The sequence below is a fragment of the Tachysurus vachellii genome, chromosome 22, assembly GCF_030014155.1.
Source record: "Tachysurus vachellii isolate PV-2020 chromosome 22, HZAU_Pvac_v1, whole genome shotgun sequence".
NCBI classification, from domain to species: domain Eukaryota; kingdom Metazoa; phylum Chordata; class Actinopteri; order Siluriformes; family Bagridae; genus Tachysurus; species Tachysurus vachellii.
The window spans coordinates 2,873,951-2,890,218 of record NC_083481.1 but is presented as its reverse complement, the minus strand read 5'-3'; the positions used below and the strand labels follow the sequence as shown (position 1 = coordinate 2,890,218).

The 16,268-nt window shown below is 40.4% G+C and overlaps 1 protein-coding gene across 1 annotated transcript; it reads right to left on the bottom strand.

The window, feature by feature from the left end:
- Positions 1–570: 570 nt before the first annotated feature.
- On the bottom strand, positions 571–16,252 carry LOC132838288 (solute carrier family 45 member 3). The gene is made up of 6 exons (XM_060858543.1): positions 16,144–16,252; positions 10,205–10,472; positions 9,045–9,231; positions 8,055–8,674; positions 4,952–5,217; positions 571–4,413 (listed from the first exon to the last, which is right to left on the bottom strand). Exons 2-6 carry the CDS (start codon positions 10,344–10,346, stop codon positions 4,003–4,005), a joined length of 1,626 nt encoding a protein of 541 aa, XP_060714526.1. The 5' UTR covers positions 10,347–10,472; positions 16,144–16,252; the 3' UTR covers positions 571–4,002.
- Positions 16,253–16,268: the final 16 nt, after the last annotated feature.

Sequence of the window (16,268 nt, the reverse complement as noted above, 5' to 3'; positions counted from 1 at the left end):
ACACTACAAGACAATACACAAAAGCAGCGCTGACCAGAAATGTCAGCACAACTTAGACTATCGATTGACAAGGAAAAAAATCAGTTTAGATCCCTTTGTTTCTGAGAGTGTAGGATGACCTTGACGTTTAACATTTGATATTAAAATTGTGTAAATGATCATTAGCTAAATAGAATTCTGATACTGTGATATTTGGCATGTTCTTTGCTTTCGTTATCCTCTTTTCAGTGATTTGCCTAAACCCCTCAAGAGGTTTTCCAGCTATCAAAACATTCTCAAACAAGCAACTGAGCGTATTATGATGATCCGGGTGGATCAGCTTTACACAGAATTACTGAGGAAGTCCCCACTTTAATTGGAAAAGCTCAGAATTGGTAGTGTTGTGATGGATTTGAAGTATATCTCTCTCTCTTCCATTTACATGCGGTCATTAGGAAGTCTACACATTTAAAAATAATTACGTTTGCAACAGATCTAAAAAAAAAAAAAAAATGTATATATAAATCTCTACATCCATCTCGCTCTCACACAGCCAGTGCCTGTTAAACATGTACAGATCACTCAAAGTACTGATTGAGGTAACAATTTATTGACTGTTCATTAGAAACAGGATCATTTTAATACATTTTACATTTGCAACAAATTAAGTTCTAAAAAAGATCTGAACTCTGTTCCATATTCCCAACCCCATATCCAGTGAACACAATTTTATTAATTGGACAAAGTTACCTAAAAGTAGGCTGATGCATGTGAAGGTGTTCAGACAGCAGTAGAACAAAATGTCAGAAAAACCTTAGCACAGAGTTAGAGAGAAAAAAACAAACAAAATCCCACCATTTATTAAAGACTTTAATATTCAAACTCGCATAACGATGACAGCAAATTGCACTTTTTCATCCTATTTCGCAAGACACAAAAACTCAAAAGAATGACCAGATTTTTACCCCAAATAAAGTCGATTACATCTTTAACGTTATTCTTTAGCATTTCAAAGTTTACTGGTATGTAAACTTGCAAATTCGATACCAAACTGTAAGAAACGGCAACTTTCCCCTCAGATATGTTTCTAGATATAAATTTCGAAGAAAAAGACTTCAACGAACACTATCACCACTGTAATTTCACAGTTAGCATAGACTGCTAATCAAATGCCAATGGGCTTTGCCATTTTGAGGAAACAAACTCGGTAGTGTGAGGAATCTTCTTTACACGACTACCACAAGCCTAACTTCTGGATGCTTAGGTTTGATAATACAGGGACTAATTGTTTAAAGTATAAAGAATATTATTTAATTTTCTGGTTCTTCACAGGATCAATAAAACTGTCCATAGGCCAAAGTTCAAATTAATTCTAGGTTAAAACGGAGCTACACAGATTTAAATGACAGAGATCCAGAGAAATGTTCAGAGATCCAAGTTATAAAAACCCTTAACATCTTTGATAAAATATGCAATGTAACAGATTTGTCCAGTGTCATGTACATCATGTGGAAAAAAAGATTTCCAAACCATTATAGTTTACACAGCTTCAACAAAACTTCGTTTCAGTTATTGTTCCATAAAGTGGCACAAAGGCCAAATAAATACATTGTACATTCAAATAAGTTATGAAAGTAAATTAGAAAACGGCTGTGAAATAAAAATTAACTTCAACCACTAAAACTACACACTAGCAGAGATAAGTGGGTGTGTCTATAGTGTGTTCATAGCTAGTACAATTAACTTTGTTAATCTACCAATGAAGCTTATTAGGTTACATGTAATAAAACAAACAAACAAACAGATTAATGCATTAGTAAGCTTATAACAGTTACTACTGTAGATCATCAGAACTAAATACAAAAGCTCACAGGAAACAAACTACAAGTGGTAAGTGTGACTCGTCACCTGCTAGTGAGAAAACAGGTAAAAGCCGCCTTCACACTGCACACGACAAACGGACACGATTGCCGGATTTCGCCCCCTAGTGCCAGTCGCACGTTATGTGCAATATGATCGTGCAGACGTCAACATGGGAGAGAAGCGTGATTCTCGCGGTCTCCGAACACCCGTTACTTTATGATCCAACTCTTGAATCATACAGAGATGCTTACAGAAAAAATGAAGCATGGAAGCGTGTTGACGAGATTGTCGGTCTTTCAGGTGTGTTGTATTTGCAAAATGTGCTAAATGTTTGCAAACTTAATTAGCCTGTATTCTCCCTCCATTTGTCATGGTGAATGAAGTTAGGAGTACAAACAAATCCATGCAATCCAGAAAGACTGCGAATAATTTGAGGAAAAACATGGGAACAACATTAAAAATAATATAAATATTAATAATTTATTGCTTTTTTATCAATAACAATATTTAAAACAAAAAGATTGTTTTTGATAAAGTTTAAAAATTACTAAAGTTTATATTAATACTTTTTAATAATTCTTATCACCTCACGCACACGAACCTGATTGGACAACATTGGAATACATCACAAACGCGGTCGGCATATCGGATGCGGTGTAGTCGCACAAGTTAGATTTTTTTAACGGATCCAACGCTCAAAACGGATCCGAAAATTACGGACCCGCAGATGGTCGGCACCTCACGCCGTGACCTTGCGACTCTCCATAGGAAATGAATGACTTCCGGTTTATCAGCAGTCGTTTGTCGTGTGCAGTGTGAGGGCGGCTTAAGAGTTTTGGACAACGATCCTGACGCTCTCAAAAAAGCAGTAGCAGCTATACATTTCATTACATGAACAGCATTTAGCAGATGCTCTTATACAGAGCGACTAACTTTTTTTATACAACTGAGCAATTGAGGGTTAAGGGCCTTGCTCAGGGGCCCAGCAGTGGCAGCTTGAAGGACCTGGGATTGAACTCACAACCTTCCAATTGGTAGCCCAACATCTTAACCACTAGGCTACAACATCCCATATAAAAGCGATAAAAGGCCAACCTTCAGCATAGCAATGAAACCAGACATGCAGCAACAAGCTGGAATTGATGCCATTTAGACATTTTATACCTTACATTTACAGCATTTGGCAGACACCTTCATCGAGAGCTACTTACATTTTATCTCTCACCTTAACCACTAAACTACCACGTGTAAGTGGATATGGAGGACGAAAACCAAAATGGAGAGATTTTGAAAAATCTGAAAATGTGATCACATTTGTAGGTTTCTTCGTCGTCACATTTATATTTTCTTTCGCTGTTTATTTCTTCATGTGTCATTAGAGAAAGACAGAATTCCTTCAGGAGTGAGCGGGATTAGACGGTATTCTGTTGGGAGCATGTATATTTAATTAGGAGTTAGTGATGGAGAGAATTCAAAAGCATGTAGGATTGGTCAGAATTCCTTTGGGAAAGAAAGGATTAGGGGGTCCCGGTGGCTTAGTGGTTAGCACGTTCGCCTCACACCTCCAGGGTTGGGGGTTCGATTCCTGCCTCCACCTTGTGTGTGTGGAGTTTGCATGTTCTCCCCGTGCCTCGGGGGTTTCCTCCGGGTACTCCGGTTTCCTCCCCCGGTCCAAAGACATGCATGGTAGGTTGATTGGCATCTCTGGAAAATTGTCTGTAGTGTGTGAGTGCGTGAGTGAATGAGAGTGTGTGTGTGCCCTGCGATGGGTTGGAACTCCGTCCAGGGTGTATCCTGCCTTGATGCCCGATGACGCCTGAGGCTCCCCGTGACCCGAGGTAGTTTGGATAAGCGGTAGAAAATGAATGAATGAAAGAAAGGATTACCTTGTGAGAATTCTGGCGAGAGTAGTCTTCAAGAGTAGATTTCCAGAAAACTGGAAAAAAAATCGGGATTGGGAGAGATGGCGGAGAATTCCACCAGTAGTAAAATACCAAAACACACACCTCCATGTCATGGCATGTTTCGACCTCGAGCACATTTCAGGCACTTATGGTATAAGCATGACAACACTGCATTGATCCCTGGACAGAATGCCGTCGAAATGTTATTTATTTATAGCATTAAACACTATATAAATACAGTCAGTCTACTGTAGAGTCACTTGAGCATTTCCATTTCTTGCCTGGTGAAGACGATCCTGCTGGAAAAGACGACGGCGAGCAGGCTGAGGAGCGAAGCGCACACCATGTAGGCGGTGACGCTGCTGAAAAGCTGCACAATGGAGCCCATGAAGAGGGACGGTATGACTTGAGACAGGAAATATGCACTGTCCAGGATGGCCATGTCCAGACACATTCCTCTCGGAGGCTGGTAGGGGCCGGCCGACGTGTCCACGTACAGGGAAACAAGACACGGGGAAACAGCCGGTTTGGTCGTGGACGGTGCCGCAGCGTGACCATTCAAACACCCGTTTGTGTTTCGGTATAAGGCAGAAATCTGCTTCTGGGGTGAATCAGCCAGGTCTTCCTTGCTGGATAAGAGTTTGGGCCTGTTACTGGAGAAGAACACCTAGAAGAGGAGAAAAAAAAAAATAAATTGTGTCCTGAAGATACACATGTGAACAGCATAACCTCCATCATGGAACAAACAACAACAACCCAGCTGTAACCACCATATATTATAGAACTATTGGGTGCAAATATATGTACACCCCAGCCTTAAGATCAAAATGAATTGCTCAAACATTTAAAAAGGTCACATACACATTCAATGGCATACAAATTTTTGCACTCAGGACAAAATGCTGGAATTTATACAGACAATACATTTAGCATTAAACAGCTAATAGAAGAAGGAAAAAAATAAAAAATACGATTTTAAAATAAACAAATTTGAACATAAAACATTTTGGGGGGAAAAAAAAGCCATATGAAATTTATATGAATCATATGGGAGGAAAATGTAACGATGAATCATGCGGAAAACTGAGCAGTGTAAAAATTACATGGAAAAACATGTGAGGTAAAAAAAAAAAAAAATCATGTAAAGAAAGCTATTTGTTCAGTTGTGATGTTTCTGTAAGAGAGACAAACGTTCCTGAACTCACCTGCTTGTCTGAGTGGTAAAGACAGGCGAGTGTGTACGGCAGGATCTGCAGGATACAGAAGGTGTAACCGGTCATCGCCGCCATCACAGTCACCAGGATGATGCTCTTGGAGAAGATCATTATAGCCGTGCTAAGCGCCAGTAGAACCAAGCTACTCAGATACAGAACACGTGCACCAACACACTCCACCATCCGCTCCATCAGGATAGAGAAGCTCACTGAGGCCACACACTGCAGGAACAGGCCGAGACTGGCCGCGCGCACACCTGACCAGATGAGACAGGTCATCTGCTCAAATCGTTTCAGTATACAGATGTAGGAGGGGTCAAAAAAACCCAAATACAGCTATCAAGCGTCACTCAGAGTCCACTTCCTCTTATCAGGGATTGAAACCTAAATCTGTATTTGTATAAAGCTGATGTGTAAATTAAACAAGCTACGTAAATAAACAGAATTTATACAATATTAAGTTTGTCTAGAATGCCCTAGCTTGAAGTTTGCCCTAGCTTAAAGTATTTATTTAAAAAAAAAAACTCACTCACACACACCTCACTCACACACAAACACACACCTCACTCACACACACACACACACCTCACTCACACACACACACACACACACACACCTCACTCACACACACACACACCTCACTCACACACACACACACACACACCTCACTCACACACACACACACACACCTCACTCACACACACACACACACACACACCTCACTCACACACACACACACCTCACACACACACACACACACCTCACACACACACACACCTCACACACCTCACTCACACACACACCCCTCACTCACACACACACACACACCCCTCACTCACACACACACCCCTCACTCACACACACACACACACCCCTCACTCACACACACACACACACACACCTCACTCACACACACACACACACACACACCTCACTCACACACACACACACCTCACTCACACACACACACCTCACTCACACACACACACCTCACTCACACACACACACCTCACTCACACACACACACACACACACCTCACTCACACACACACACACACCTCACTCACACACACACACACACACACACACCTCACTCACACACACACACACACACACCTCACTCACACACACACACACACACCTCACTCACACACACACACACACACACACCTCACTCACACACACACACACCTCACACACACACACACACACCTCACACACACACACACCTCACACACCTCACTCACACACACACCCCTCACTCACACACACACACACACCCCTCACTCACACACACACACACACCCCTCACTCACACACACACACACACCCCTCACTCACACACACACACACACACACACCTCACTCACACACACACACACACACACCTCACTCACACACACACACACCTCACTCACACACACACACCTCACTCACACACACACACACACACACACACACCTCACTCACACACACACACACACACCTCACTCACACACACACACACACACACACCTCACTCACACACACACACACACACACACACACCTCACTCACACACACACACACACCTCACTCACACACACACACACCTCACTCACACACACACACACCTCACTCACACACACACACCTCACTCACACACACACACACACACACCTCACTCACACACACACACACACACACCTCACTCACACACACACACACACCTCACTCACACACACACACACACACCTCACTCACACACACACACACACACACACACCTCACTCACACACACACACACCTCACTCACACACACACACACCTCACTCACACACACACACACCTCACTCACACACACACACACCTCACTCACACACACACACACACACCTCACTCACACACACACACACACACACACACACACCTCACTCACACACACACACACACCCCTCACTCACACACACACCCCTCACTCACACACACACCCCTCACTCACACACACACCCCTCACTCACACACACACCCCTCACTCACACACACACCCCTCACTCACACACACACACACACCTCACTCACACACACACACACACCTCACTCACACACACACACACACACCTCACTCACACACACACACACACACCTCACTCACACACACACACACCCCTCACTCACACACACACACCCCTCACTCACACACACACACCCCTCACTCACACACACACCCCCCTCACTCACACACACACCCCCCTCACTCACACACACACCCCCCTCACTCACACACACACACCCCTCACTCACACACACACACCCCTCACTCACACACACACACCCCTCACTCACACACACACACCCCTCACTCACACACCCCTCACTCACACACCCCTCACTCACACACCCCTCACTCACACACCCCTCACTCACACACCCCTCACTCACACACCCCTCACTCACACACCCCTCACTCACACACCCCTCACTCACACACACCTCACTCACACACCCCTCACCTCACTCACACACCCTCTCACTCACACACACCTCACTCACACACCCCTCACTCACACACCCCTCACTCACACACCCCTCACTCACACACCCCTCACTCACACACCCCTCACTCACACACCCCTCACTCACACACCCCTCACTCACACACCCCTCACTCACACACCCCTCACTCACACACCCCTCACTCACACACCCCTCACTCACACACCCCTCACTCACACACACCTCACACACACACACCTCACTCACACACACACCTCACTCACACACACACCTCACTCACACACAGTTAAACAAATTAAACAACAAATTAAACAAAAAGGCAGAGTTAGTGACCTCTAAATGTAAAATTAATAAAATAAAAATCATGAACCTCCTCAGTCGAGAATTTTTTATAATTTGTATAATATGCATCTAGTTTGTTTGCCTATTAATTGGAAAATCATACATTTGCATGTATTTGAACAAAGTTGCATGAGATTTGAGAGTGAAATTTATACTTGAAATGTATGAATGACCAAAGTGACCAGTTAACACATTAATAAGGATAAGAAGTCAATATTAAAGGACTGTGATGAAAAAAAAAGACAAAAGACGTTACCTTCCTCGTAGCGGAGTCTCTCTGGAGAGCCTGGGTTAGCGTTCGGCACGCCGTCATACAATCCCTCCCCCACGAAGTCTGTATAAAACAGCACGAATGTCATCAGAGCCATCCAGCTGCACAGCTCAGCCACAAACAGCCTAGTGATCACCCTGGGAACATGACTGCACAGTGACCAGAGTCTGGGCATGAACGCAAACAGGTCAACCACAGCATGCTTCAGCGTCTGAGCCCTGGAGAACAACCCGAATGGCCAACAGCACAGTGTGTACAAACTCAGAGATTTCCGGGACGACTCGGTCACGACTCCGACCGTCTGCTCAGAGATCAAGACAGTGGTCATGAGGCACATGAGGAAAATCCCAGTGAGGAGAAAATAGATGAAGGCCTCCTGCCCTCCCAGATAAGAGGATGCACCCAGGCCTGTCCAGTCCACTGCTGGGAGCAGATACCCGATGCATCCTCCCAGGCTGAGCATTATGGAGAAGACGGAGAAGGCCTGTCGGCTCTCCGCTTCCCCGGGGTAGAGATCAGACACCAGCGCCTCCAGAGGGGTGAAGCAGGCCTGACCGCAGAACCCCAATATGCAGATGGAGGACACCAACAGCAGAACCTCCAACCTAGCTCGGAAAAACAACAGCTACACTCAAGATCACACTCTGCCGGACAACTAGGGTTCAAAAACATGTACACCATTAAGACAAAACAAATTACAGTCACAACACAGACTTTTGCACTGAGACAAAATGTTGGAATTTAGATACAAGGATCTTAAGAGGAAAAAATTAAAATCAAAGAGACACACAAGTGTAAAAGTTCATACATTTCTTTTTATAAAAACTGTAAAAGATCAGCATCTATAGTCATGAGTGTACAAACTTTTAAACTCATGACTAGGGATGCATTCATACACATCAGTGTCTGGTATCAAATTATTTTCTTGTTTAATCAGAGAAATACTTTTACATGATTACGGCAAAGCGGCCGTACCCATGCTGATGGTGTTCAGAGATCAGAGAGGCGATCTGGGAAGCATGAGGAATGACCACAAGGCCAAGCAGCACGCCAACACACAGGGCCCAGATGAAGGGACGCCGGCGGCCATAACGACTGCAGCATCTATCGCTCGCCGAACCCAGTGGAGGGACGAATATTAAACCCAGGACAGGGCCAATACCTGCACAGCAAGGAACAATATAAATAAATAATGTTCAAGATTCTGTCTGAAGATTTTCATCTGTAAATACAGCCAAGTTTAATCCTATATAAACTGGACACAAGATCATTTCCTCAGTGCTGTTTTTTTCTGCACCCATTTTCAGGTGATAAAGGTTCTCAGTTCCAACTTGTTCATGAATGCTTCATTTCCGTAAAAGTAAAGTTAATAATTACAAATGTCTGGCATTCAGAAGATTCATTGAAATCAGAAAGATTAGCAAGGGTTAATTATTAGCAAGGGCTTGCTAATCTTTCTGATTTCAATGAATCTTCTGAGTGCCAGACATTTGTAATTATTAACTTTATTTTTACTTTAAAAAAAATAATTTTTAGCATTTAGAATTTTAGAATTTCTAGCTTGTAAATTTGGGAGCTTTTGGACAACATGGATTTCCCCAAATAAACCAACCAGAAACATGAACATAGTGAAAAAAAAAAAACAGCCAATGAATATATGAAAAGTTTTTACATGAAACTACAACCAACATTTAAATTTAGTTGAAAAAAATTATATAAAAAAATTAAAAAAACTTATTAGGAAAAACTCATGCTAAATAAATAAACAAACAAACAAACAAACAAACAAATAAATAAATAAATAAATAAATAAATAAATAAAAAAAAAAACAAATAGCATGATTTAAAACCAAATATAAGATATAAAACCAGCATGACGAAAATATCAAATTCTCATCTGAAAAAAATTCATTTGCACCACCAAATTTTAAGTCAGATATTTGGGAGCTATGTCAGTTAAAGATGTCCACACTGACTTGAAGGTTGGAATTTCGATTCAGAAATTCACAAAAATGTTTTAACTAAGAATTGGACCGTCAGTTTCAGGTTGATTACATTAAAGTGTGCTAATGATTAACATAACCACTGCTAATGCTAATGCAGTGCTGAGGAAGCCCTAATGACAAATCACTCACCAAGCACCATGGTCATGAAGCGTTCCTGCACTCCAGCCTCCAGAAGCAAGGGGGGAATATAGATGGTGCCGGTGGCCATACATATCTCCAGCCCACATGTCAACACGTTGACCAAGAACATGTCCAGAATCCTGTTACGCATGGCCAGAAGATCAACTGGTACACTTTTCTTCAAACTAATGCTGCTGCTGGCTGAAGAGCGCTCTGACTGTGGATTTAGATGTGATCTGGAAGTTCATCCTCAACCATGAATCCTCCATGACATCACCTGTAAAAGTATCACAGCTTTCAGCATGGAACTTAATCCTTAAACCTTGAGAAAGGAAGTCGTAGAGTGTCGCAGGTGCAACTGATTAACTGCACCCTCAACTGCCTAGCATGCTTAATTAGTAGTAGGTGGGGAAAAAAAATCTTCTCCTGAAGTCTGGTTTAAAAGTATTTTATTTCACACAATTACATTTCAAAAGCAGAATATCTACTTTCAACTCACTAAAGTTTCAATTTCATCACTACATTTTTTTCTGTAATCACTCACTCATCTTCTACCACTTATCCGAACTACCTCGGGTCACGGGGAGCCTCTGCCTATCTCAGGCGTCATCGGGCATCAAGGCAGGATACACCCTGGACGGAGTGCCAACCCATCGCAGGGCAAACAAACACACACACACACACTCACTCATTCACTCACACACTATGGACAATTTTCCAGAGATGCCAATCAACCTACCATGCATGTCTTTGGACCGGGGGAGGAAACCGGAGTACCCGGAGGAAACCCCCGAGGCACGGGGAGAACATGCAAACTCCACACACACAAGGCGGAGGCGGGAATCGAACCCCCAACCCTGGAGGTGTGAGGCGAACATGCTAACCACTAAGCCACCGTGCCCCCCCTTTCTGTAATCATATATTTGTAAAGTTATTAGGTGACTAGCAGCTAAATGCTTAAAACAGTCATTTTAGTGAGAATAAGACAATCATAGTCTGCTGCTATGTCATATTGCAACAGCTAGCTATTAGAAGTTTATATACTAGCTAACACTTGAGATATTAGGAATAAAATTTTAGCCTTCAACCACCGTGTCAGCACTTTGTGTAAAAACAGTGTCAGTTTTCTGCCACAGGAAAGTCTTTCTGGTCTCTTGACAGACATGAAGTTTTTGCATTATTAAATTTAAGAAACTTTGGCGAGGAAACGCCAGTTTATCACTGCTATAACAAGTAAAATAGGAAGCAACTTGTTTTGCTCCTTTATGTTCCTATGTAACTATAATTGCATAAAAGCACAGTGTTGTCATATTAAATAAAAAAGTTGTCATATTTAATCCATTGACAAACAAATCGTTTAGTTTACCGCTAACAAAACATGATCATCTTTTTCTTATATGGCTTGTTTTATTAGATGGTGCGAAGTATTAAACTGCTGTTTTGGAACTTTGCTGAATTGCTTGTCTGTATACAACAGAACTTCATAGTATTTATAAAAAACGAGTATATGTGCCTGCAGGCTACAATGCGTAACAGTATGCAAAATATCTAGCTAATGAAATAAATGTTGTTTATCAAAATAATAACTAATCACTAGTATTACAGCCTTCCTGAAACCCTGTGATGGTACAACATTGCCTGAGTTTTTCCACTGATCAGCAAATGATTACTGAAATGAAAAGCTCACCACATGACTGAACAATGGGACCCATGAGAAGGCTATTATTAAACCCGCTCGTGAGTAACTAAAGAAATATATGAGACTGTGTGTAAAGTGTCCTGAGAGATTGGATGTGTTATTGTGTTAACATTAATCTTCCATTTATACATTCTAACACTGACACCAAAATAAGAAGTAGCAGCTAGTACTAACTAGCTAGTAAATAACTGTATTAAAAACATTAGCTAGTAAGTAACTCACTCACTCACTCACTCATCTTCTACCGCTTATCCGAACTACCTCGGGTCACGGGGAGCCTGTGCCTATCTCAGGCGTCATCGGGCATCAAGGCAGGATACACTCTGGACGGAGTGCCAACCCATCGCAGGGCACACACACACACTCTCATTCACTCACACAATCACACACTACGGACAATTTTCCAGAGATGCCAATCAACCTACCATGCATGTCTTTGGACCGGGGGAGGAAACCGGAGTACCCGGAGGAAACCCCCGAGGCACGGGGAGAACATGCAAACTCCACACACACAAGGTGGAGGCGGGAATCGAACCCCCAACCCTGGAGGTGTGAGGCGAACGTGCTGACCACTAAGCCACCGTGACCCCCCGCAACTGGATTTATTTCCTAATAAATTTCTACTTCAGTCAGTGACACTAGCAGGTTTATAGAAACGTGTCATTTTTAGATACTTACCCTGATTCTAGTTACTACACCAAACAAGCAATAGAAATGACATGATATAAATTTCTTCAACCCCGATACTGGAACCCTGAATAACTATGAGTACACATGCTATTTTTTCTTTAAACACCTTTCAAGCAATGATACCTAAAGGTGAATTTGTGAATCTCTACATTTGTATAGAGGGTGAAATGTCAAACCTCAGTGGGTTTAGAATGGTCTGAATGGAGGAAGGTGCTTAAGTTCTCAAGCCAGTAAATGTGAGTGACAAAAGCTGAGACAGGTTGAAAACTGAACACAACACAAACACACACACACACACACACTCACAAAATAATCACTTACATTAAAAAGTAATAAAAATAATAATACAGTAAAGAAATCGTTTGCAATTCCAATTTCTCAGTATCTGATCCATGCTGTGTACTGGCTCAGAGCCAACTCTTATGTTGTATATTTCATACAAGGTGGCATTAAATATCGCTGCACACACAGAAATGTCCCTAACTAGCATAATTTAAACTGCACATTTCTGACTGTAATTCTTTTAGAAAAAGTTTTCAGCGCTTTCCTCATTTCTATTTAAGTAACTAGAACTAGATCTTATCGTGTCATAATTCGGCTCTCCACAGTTCTACACTTTTTTAGTTGAAGGAGCCAGAATCTGACTGGTTCTATGTTCACTGCCTTTGGTACTTTTGTTTAGAAAATATACTTATGGTTCAAAATGCATCCATCCATTCAATCCATCAAACCATCCATTTATCTAATTCATCCATCCATCCATCCATCCATCCATCCATCCCATTCCAATCCAATCTAAGGATGCACTCTGTCACAAAGGAGCTTTACAGAAACATATAAAAACAAATTCAGAATATGAATTTTAAATTTGTCAACTTATCCCTAAATCTCTCTGTCCTTTAGTTGATGGATGAAATATAAGTTAATTATTTAGTTTTTGTAATAATATTAACAATAATAGCAATAATAATTTATTATTATTATTAGTTTAGAAATACAACATCAGAACATATTATTATTATTATTATTATTATTATTATTATTATTAATAATAATAATAATTAAGCCTTCAATTTAAATAATAATCTAGTTATTTATAAACACAGAACTAATAAAACAACTAAAAGAATAAATAAAAATGGGATAAATTAAAAAAAATATATATTGATGGCCAACATAATTTTATTTTATTAAGTTCAGAAAAATAAAAATGATATAATCTACATTTGAGATTAGTTTGTTGATGTTTCTTATTATTTTCATGTCCACTCGGTGACTCCAGCGTAACATTTCAGCTTTCAGAGCATCACGTCCATAACTGAGCTTCTGTCTCAGCAGAAAAAAAGAGTGTTTCTTACTTACTGTAAACGTCTTACTGCAAACCTACTTACTACGTCTTACTTCCCTGAGAGGAAACACTTACAAACGGATACTTATGAAATTGGTAGTCATTTCTTATTAATTTCTGAGGATTCACTGTGTGGAAAACGTCTTTGTTTGAGCCGCAAACTCATTGTGTGTCAACAGGAACGAGTGACTAAGGATCTCTGAGGTTTACAAGCAGGAAGTGTAACTGCCAGTGATGTATCACCACCCATTTAGTCAACTCAAGTCACACTGCTGTGCAAACACACAGGGGTGATTAAGTGTGTGTGTGGTTATACATATGATGCATGGATTCGTGTTATTTTTTTTTTCAACATTACGAGAAGTTTTGCTTGTTTTCATCCGGATTGCTATAAAGCTGCTTTGTCACAATGTCACTTGTTGCTCTTCTGATGTTTTATTCCTCTTATATGACAGCAGAGTGGCAGCAATTTTCAAAAATGTGTATTAAACCAGGACGCATCGATCTTTTTAACGGTTTACATCCAGCTCTGTTAACGTCCTGAAGAGTCTCTGAAACGAGTTAGTTCCTGTTTTCTGTTTTCGCTTACGTTAGACAGAGGCGTAGTTCACAACTTGTGTAGTTAATACGACAAAAACACACACACACACACTCAGCTCGTCATGTTACTGAGAAATCACACATCGTCCACACATCTGTTGTAAAGACAAACCAAACGCTGAATCTGGAAACTCCTTCTGTCATTGTATAGAAATATAAATGAGTTTTTCTTAAATAATAACGCGCTTCGTATTGAGTACAAATATTCACAGACCTCTAAGGTTAGTCTGAGAAAAGTTTTCCAGCGTACACTTCCAGACTCTAAAGGTGTTTTGGAGATTGAACGCTAACTAGACTGTCCTGGCTCGGAAAATTCGCTCTGTTTATTATAAATCTGTTTATTATATCTGAACGTAAAGCATTATACGGACGTGACCTGAAGTTTGATGAAGTCAGATGAAACAGGAAACAGTTTTATGGAGCTTTATGGTGTATCAGTAAAGTGAGGTATGACGCAGACTTCCATGTGAACTCAACACACTGGGTAAAGAAATAAGGTGAGATGTTTAAGAAGCTGAGAGAGTCTTATCTGAAGGCTCTGTGTGTACACGTTCATCGTTCGTGAAAATGGGAAAACAAGGAAAATGACTTTTATTTTTAGGTTTACGATTAACTTGGCATGAAAAAAAAAGTAAAAAAAAATTGAGAATGAAAGATCTGAGAGTGTAAAAGAAATGAATTTCGTAGCGATTCAAATATCCAGCCGCCATCCAGCCATTTTAAAAGCAGCTCGTAATCTCTGATCTGTAATCGAGCTTACAGCGGATTTACTGATACACAAACCGGTCGAGATTGTTCGTTTAATTTGTGCCCCATCATATGACACAGAAAGAAAATAAAGAAGCCGATTAGAAACACGAGAGCTTTCTATAATATGTACTGCTTTAAAGCTTTAAGACTGTTTTGAACTTCTCATTTGCATGCGTAAAAAATATATAGAAGTTTCTAGCAAAAATTCTAAATAATTAGAAATATGCAGATATAATTTTTGAAATATTTTTATGAAATCATTTTAATTTGAATATAATTCTAATGTTTTATAAATCATTTAATTATATTAAAGTTGAATAAATAGCTTATATATATATTATATGAAATATGAAATATTCTAATTATTAATATACATATTCAAAATATCTATTAACAAATAGAAAGTTCATTTATGCACTGTTTTAACATTATAAATATAAATAAATTTAACTCCTTTATTATTAGTTTTTTCTTGTTATTGACTTAAGATTGCACATTATAGAAATCTGGATTTTTCTAAATATGACAAATATTAATTAAGTTAAAAAAAAAAAGACAATAAACACATGTAATGTATTAATGTAATAAACGTATTTGGAGTTTTGTTTAGAAAGAAATGGCAAATAATCTAGATAGCAAACGAATATGATGATACTGATGGATTAAAAATTAAATTAGAGTAAAGTAAGTGAGCGATTAGAGCTTGATTTACATCCCAACTTTTCCTTTAAAGCATTGTTTCTCAGTATGTGTGGATAGTGTTGACCATAGCATTGCATTCCTTACACACACACACACACACACACGTGTATATAGTGTATATATATTTATGAAGAGACAGAGCGAGAGAGATGTACGTACGTTCAGGCTCAGTGTGATGACGAGGTTCCTTCTGGTGTTCAGTCGTCTCCTCACATGTGCAGTGTGTCACACTGTGACCTGAAGCTTCATCTCAGCTGAAAGGGAGGAGTTTAATAAGGAAGTCT

What these genes read in the sequence shown, in the direction of transcription:
- LOC132838288 (XM_060858543.1), bottom strand. Translation starts at nt 10,346, where the DNA reads ATGCGTAACAGGATTCTGGACATGTTCTTGGTCAACGTGTTGACATGT. An exon ending in GAGACTCCGCTACGAGGAAG is followed by an intron (nt 5,218 to 8,054) that starts GTAACGTCTTTT and finishes TCATCTGGTCAG; the next exon opens with GTGTGCGCGCGGCCAGTCTC. An exon ending in TTTACCACTCAGACAAGCAG is followed by an intron (nt 4,414 to 4,951) that starts GTGAGTTCAGGA and finishes CTCCTCTTCTAG; the next exon opens with GTGTTCTTCTCCAGTAACAG.